The sequence below is a fragment of the Myotis lucifugus genome, unplaced genomic scaffold (genome assembly GCF_000147115.1).
Source record: "Myotis lucifugus unplaced genomic scaffold, Myoluc2.0 scaffold_1077, whole genome shotgun sequence".
NCBI classification, from domain to species: Eukaryota; Metazoa; Chordata; class Mammalia; order Chiroptera; family Vespertilionidae; genus Myotis; species Myotis lucifugus.
Window position 1 is genome coordinate 86,333 of NW_005872125.1, and position 6,870 is coordinate 93,202.

At 47.8% G+C, this 6,870-nt stretch overlaps 1 protein-coding gene across 1 annotated transcript in view; it reads left to right on the forward strand.

Annotated features, from left to right (window-relative positions):
* Positions 1-3,700, forward strand: part of LOC102436961 (ornithine aminotransferase, mitochondrial-like) — a 31,470-nt gene extending 27,770 nt beyond the window's left edge. Inside the window, 2 exon segments of the mRNA XM_023747971.1 lie at positions 1,300-1,416; positions 3,625-3,700. Of these exon segments, the coding sequence (XP_023603739.1) occupies positions 1,300-1,416; positions 3,625-3,700 (193 nt within the window).
* Positions 3,701-6,870: the final 3,170 nt, after the last annotated feature.

Genomic DNA, 6,870 nt, shown 5'->3' on the forward strand with positions numbered 1-6,870 from the left:
AGTTCTGACCAATGCCAGACAGTCCCACTTCTCACGTATGAGTCTGGGTCCCCAGAGACTCCCTAGCAACTGGAGCTCAGAGCCTGAGACTCCCTCTCGATTGAAAAAGACAAGTGTGCCCTCAGCTGCCAGCCCGCTCCACGTGCACCTCTTTACCTTAGTATTTTACTTCCGCACCTCCTCTGAGTCTCAGTATGCTTTTCTCTTTCCTCTAGTTGTAGAATTTCCACTCAGCCAGCCTTCCTGTGGTTCTGGGTGATGTCCGTTCCGTCTTTTAGTTGTATTTTTGAAGTGGTTGTGTGAGGCAGCAAACTCCAGTGTTTACCTATGCTGCCATCTTGGATATTTCCATGATATTCTTAATGTCTGCTCACATGGGGAAGGTTTGTGCAAGTGGCATCTCACTGGCTCTGAAGGAGTGTTTCATTGTCATTCTACTGGTAGCTCCTTGCTAGATAGACCTCCTGTGTTATTAGGTAGTGTTTGCAGGTGCACAGAGAGCTGGAGCCCTTGGTCTGTCTGCAGCAGGGCTACAGGGTGGGAGGTGGAGGTGCCTGCAGCACAGGCTGGTGGGTCTGTGTTCATTTCACTTGACGCCTGAGTAGGACCCTCAGTCCTTCGTTCCCCAGCACATGTTTCCTGGGTATCAAGCCTCATCCCGTTGACTCAGTGGGGAGTGAGACTTCTAGTTTCTGCCCTGCAGTAGGGTGGTCACCAATGGTTGGAATGTACTTAATCCATGACCCTATAAACACTGAGACAGGAAGAAAATAAAAGCGCTGAACTGAGGGGGAGATGAGGGGGACCTGAGGGGAAGGTAAGGGCTGGACTGGAGGTTACTGGAGGAACAGGCTGAGTGGATGTGCATGTGCCTATGTGCCAATGGACCCTGGCAGCTGCTTGGTCCCCAATGGGCAGGCCTCTGGCCCCCACGCTGCCTGACTCAGCATAGGGAGGCTGTTCTGGATCTGGGCAGAGTGCTCCCCAGGCCCTGGTGTGGTGGGAGGTCGGCTGTCATGTGGGTGGAATTCCCTGAATATGTGCTGGTTTCTGTGAGAAGGGTGTGAAGTTCAGAAAACAGTGTTGGTGTTCCAAGCGGGCTCATGGAGAGAGGCTGCTGAGACAGAGACGGGAAGGGACCCTGCAGACGTGTTGGGTGGGAAGAGAGACACTTGGCTCTGGGGCTTGAGGAGACTCCTGCCCATTACCGCAGCCCTCAGCTCTGCAGAGAGAAGCCACTCACAGAGGCTGTGCATTATCCTGTGTGTGGGTGCCTAGCGGGTTTGTTTCCCTCTTCAGGGAGCAGGACCAGCTCCAACATGAGGCAGCACTACAGGAGCTGAGGGACCTCGTGAGCACCCAAAGAGAGGCTCTGAAGCAGGCTGCCCAGGAGGAGAGGCTGCCACAGGAGGAGAGGTAACCGCCTTGGTCCCCTGCAGTGGCATCTGCCAGGTTACATTCAGAACAACTCACTCAGCACCCACTGAGCTAAGCTCAATCGAGTCTCCTGGTAATGGTATATTTTTACCAACCCTGTCATGGTCATAGCTGGTTGGTAACAAAGGAAAGGCAAGCCAGGTAGTGGCTGGGATGGAAGGATAGCAATACTGGGATGCTGCAATGTCTAGATGTGGTTGACCTCCCCTCTCACCTTGATGATAGTGATGATTGTATTGGGCGTGGACTCCTCCATCCTCTAATACCAGCCATCCCGTGAGGGAGAGATGCTTGGTCTTTGGCATTCACGCATTGTCTATTGGTGATCTCACCTCCTCATTGAAAAGCACTTAAACCAACAAATTATAACCATGGCCTTTCATGGGACTGTCCAGATTGCAAGAGACAGGAGTCGCCTGATGGGCACATTTGCAGATGAGGTTGAAAAAGACCTTTGGCTCCTACCTTTTTCAACTCTCACACTGCAAACCAGTGACCCTTTTGTGGTCTGTTGAGTGCCATGGAGTTCTATTTTCGTGCTTTTTGGTGGTGATGTCATTGTTTGAAATGCCCCCCAAATGGATTGCTGAAGTGCTATCTAGTGTCCCCAAGTTCAAGGCTGCACTGGGCCTTATGGGGAATAAGAGGGGCAGCACGTGAGGTTCCTTTTGGTCCAGGGTATGGTGCACTTGGCTGTGAGTATATTACACGAGGTGTCTTGATGACTTGGTCGGTTGACAAAAATGTGGCCAAAGACTCACACGAACCGGCCGGTACAGTTCCAGTATCCATTAACTGAGTGTTCGCAGTGGCTTGATAGAACTTTATACCGAGAATCATGAGAATTGACTGCACTACAGTTATCTCTTAAAACAAAACAAAACAAAACAAAACAAAACAAAACAAAACACCACAGATGAGGGAAGAAGCTCAGAGAGATTAAATAACTTGTTCAAGTTCATGCTCCTAGTTAGCGAGCCTGTCAGGAATCAATTCCAGGTCTTGTCTCAACCCAGAGGCATGTCCATATGAAGCCTTCCTTCCCACAGCCTTGTTCTAACATGTATTGGGGGTTATAAACTCAGGTGCCCCCAGTGGCCAGGCAGGTCCAGCAGGTGGGGGAAGGATTGTCAGTGTTAGATCACACCCTCGTGGAGAATACACACCCTCTGAGGGCTGCCTGCAGAGAGGCAGGCCCGGGCTGCCAGGTCATTCTTTTTATAATCTTTTTTTTTAAATCCTTACAACATGATAATTTTTCCATTGACTTTTAAAGAGAGTGAAAGGGAGGGAAGGAGAAGGGGAGAGAGAGAGAAACATCCATGTGAGACCATCACATCTATTGGATATCTATAGCACACACTCAAGCTACAAGGGGGAGCAAACCGGCAACCCAGGTCTGTTCCCTTGAATGAGACTTGAACCCATGACCCTTCTGTACATGGGTCATGCTGTAACTACTGAGTCATACCTGCCAGCACCTTTTCTTTATGCTTTCTCCCCACCATCTGAGAAGATAGATACCTGAATGTTGACGTGACACTTAAAAATTTTTAAATATTGTTGAACTAATTAATTTAAATGGAAAAATACAGATGATGTGCACCAAACAGGGCACATCTGTGTTCAAATTGAGTCCATGAGCTTCTGGTCATGTGAGCTTTCTGGTATAAATCTGCCACCTGATACTCAATCGGGCAGTTAAGATGACCATGATGATGATTTCAGTAGATTTACATAATACTCTCCAATCTCATATGTTATTTGTCTCAGGAGGGGAAATAAGAAATGGCTTGGGAATGGGGAGAAGAGATGGACAAAGACATATAAATTTACAGCAAAAATGTTCTGATTCCATGTATTTCAAAAGTATTTCAGTCAAAGAACCCTTTGTTCCAAGTCAGCAGGTCTGCCAAAGCCTTCCATGGGAAGGATTCTCATAGGGTGCTCTGTTGAAGTGGTGTCCAAGCCTGCCTGTCCTGTCTCCCCCAGCCCACAGTGGGCAGCTGCGCTAGCCTTCTAGAACCCCAATGGACACAGTTTGAAATCCACTAAGTTTGTTCCACCCTCATTTACACACGGGAAAAACGGAGGCACAGAGAGGCTGTGGTTTTGATTAAGGTGCACACCTGGGTCGGAGGCTGGGAGTGCTCCTCAGCCCTTGGCCCTGTGGCTCTCCACCCCCAGAGTCAACTTCTGGAACCAGCTGATGATGGCCGAGCAGAAGGAGCTGCACACCCAGAGCAAAGTCATGCATCTATGAGGGAATTAAGTAATTTGTGAAAGCACTGTGCTGGTCTGTGGCAGAGGCAGGATTAGAACACACATGTAGTTCTTATTCTATTCAAATGCCCCCATTTCCAGTTAGCTGCAATGTTTTACTTACCCTTTAAATTCACTGTTTTCATTTATTTCTTTTTATTTTCTTAACCTCATTTGAGGACATTTTTTCATTGATATTTAGAGAGAGTAGAAAGGAAGGAGGCGAGGGAGAGAAACATCAGTGGGAGAGACACATCGATTGGTTGTAATCCTGTACGCACTCTGATTAGGGCCAGTGATAAACCTGATTGTTGTATTTGAAGTTCCATTTCCCAAGAGGCTAGTGTGGGTTTCTGCCACAATGAACGCTTCTACCATCCCTGGGTCTGTGTGAATTCACTGCCAATAGTGTTCCACCTCCTGAGACCCACATATGAACATCGTGGTGCTGGAGAAGAGCACCATCCGTCTGAACCCCAAATGAACAGCCACTTGCCCATCTGGAGGGACATTGAGGGTTGGTAATGTCCTAAACCTCTACTTCCTGTAGGAAAAAGTGGTGGTCTCGAGCCAGATCCTTCATCAAATTCTTCAAACCCAAAAACAATGGTTCTGGAGATCCAACACAGCGAACCCAAGACAGCCCTCCTGGGCCCCTGGAGGCCACCCCATCATGCTCATACTGGGTGGAAGAGCAAGATGCCCCCAGCGCGCCACCTTCAAAATGTAAGAGGGGTGACTGAGCTGTAAGTGGGAAATAAAGTGGTGGATCTCAGGTCTCCTCCATGGGCAGGGCAGCACCAAGGAGATGGTGTGCTGGGTGTGCACATGAGTGTAGGAGCCGGAAGGGGGTGTGCCTTCCCTTAGGTATGTGAACAACCAAATATAAAATATAAACCCTTGTCAACGTTGGACACTTTTGTCCCAGAACAATGTAGTTCTGCTAGCATGAGGAGCCTTGCCCATCACATATAGTTGGTAGGTCCTGGGATGTACAGTGCGGATCTCCATAGAGTTAACGCAGACACTAGAGCCTTCTGAAGACCAGGGCCAAGCCTGAGACTCATGTGCTCACAGTGGCTGGCATTACAGTACCTGACAAGATCTAGGGAGGGTGACAAGCCTCCTTCTGAGTGTGACATGTGCACAAGCCTTTCTGGGTGGCATTCACCACTTCAACTTTTGGTGTGTCACTGGAGATGCAAAAATGAAGTGTGCACACACATGCCCACTGTTTGGGGGCTAATGCTTGCGTTCCCAGTCTTTACAGCAGGTGAATTAGGTCAAATGCTCACCTGCAGGTAAATGATAATGAAGCTTATTAACATTTGTTTTATCTAGAGGGGTTCTTTAGCCTGATGTTTTCATACTGGCTCCTTAAATGTTGTGACATTTATTACCTCAACTTCTGTTATTGTATAAATTGCCTTAATGAATATAATTAGCCTAACTGAGTTAGCAAACCTTTCAGAGAAAAAAAATGCTTGACAGATCCAAACTGTCATTTGGATGCATGAATGAGCAGGTGAGTGGTAAATAATAGTAATGGCAGCCGTGCAATGGTGCTCCTGGGCTCAGTCCACTTTAAGGATTTGACCCGCTTTATCTGCCACCTTTAGTCCTAACTGCCGGGTGAGGTAGGCATGATTCCTATCCCCTTTTCAGAGCTGGGAAAGTGAGGATTGACAGGGTGAAGCCCTGGCCCAGAGAATAAGTGTGGGAGCTGGGATCCCAACCTGGGTCTGACAGATGATGGTGCCTGAACTTTAACCCCTGTGAGCACTGCCTGCACTTCAAGCTGCTTTGGTCTCTGAAGATGCTGAACCAGCCTGTGGCCCCAGCATTGAGTAGTGGGTCCTCATCCTGTGGTGTGAGCTGTGGTCAGCAGGTGGCGATGGGGGAAAGAAGTAACGGAGGTTCTTCTATGTATGAACTTGAATCCTCAATCAGAAATCTGGTGAATCAGTTATGATCATGCACATGACATGCTCAGAACGTTAGACCAATTGTCAGACTATAATTTAAAGGTCATGAAGGGGAGGTTTAGAGTAGAGGATGCGTATTGATCTAAACAGGAATAATTCTTTTTGAATATATATTTTTATTGATTTCAGAGAGGAAGGGAGAGGGACAGAGATAGAAACATCAATAATGATAAAGAATTATTGATTGGCTGCTCCTGCATGCCCTCTACTCTGTTGGAGCCTCCAACCCAGGCATGTGCCCTCGACCTAAATCAAACCTGGGACCTTTTAGTCCACAGGCCTGTGCTCTTTCCACAGAGCAAAACCAGGGCTGAACAGGAATCATTCTTGATGTTGAGAGTGTTTTGTCATCAAAAAGTGGTAGAGCCCTAGCCATTTTGGCAGAGGTAGGTACTTCCATTATTTTCAAAGGTATCCTTCTATAAGAGGTTATGTTACATGTATAAGAATTATTAGTGCCCTGACCGGTTTGGCTCAGCAGATAGAGCGTCAGCCTGTGGACTCAAGGGTCCTGGGTTCGATCCCGGTCAAGGGCATGTACCTTGGTTGTGGGCACATCTCCAATGGGGAGTGTGCAGGAGGCAGCTGATCGATGTTTCTCTCTCATGGATGTTTCTGACTCTCTATCCCTCTCGCTTCCTCTCTGTAAAGAATCAATAAAATATATTTTTTTAAAAGAATTATTAGTTAGCCCTGGCCGGATTTGGCTCAGTGAATAGAGCGCCAACCCACAGAATGAAGGGGCACGGGTTTGATTCCTGGTCAAGGGCATGTGCCTTGGTTGCAGGTTTGATCCCGGGCCTCAGTTGGGATTCATGCGAGGAGCAACCAGCGGATGTGTAACTCTCACATGGATGTTTCTCTCTCTATCTCCATCTACTCTCCCCCTTCCACATTCTCTCTAAAAGTCAATGTGAAAAATACCCTCCAGTGAGGATTTCCAAAAAAAAATATTAGTGAGTAGTTGAGATAGCCCATTTTACTGCAGAAACATACCATTAAGTGTTCCAAAGTCTTTGAACAGGAGCAGGAGTTAGGGTGTGTGAGCCAAGCTGTCAGGAAGCCTGTCATAAAAATGGATGAGTAAGCCCAGCTGGTGTAACTCAGTTGGCTGAGCATCCTCCCATGACCCTGGAGGTAACAGTTTGGTTTTGGTCAGGGCACGTGCCTGGGATGTGGGCTCAAT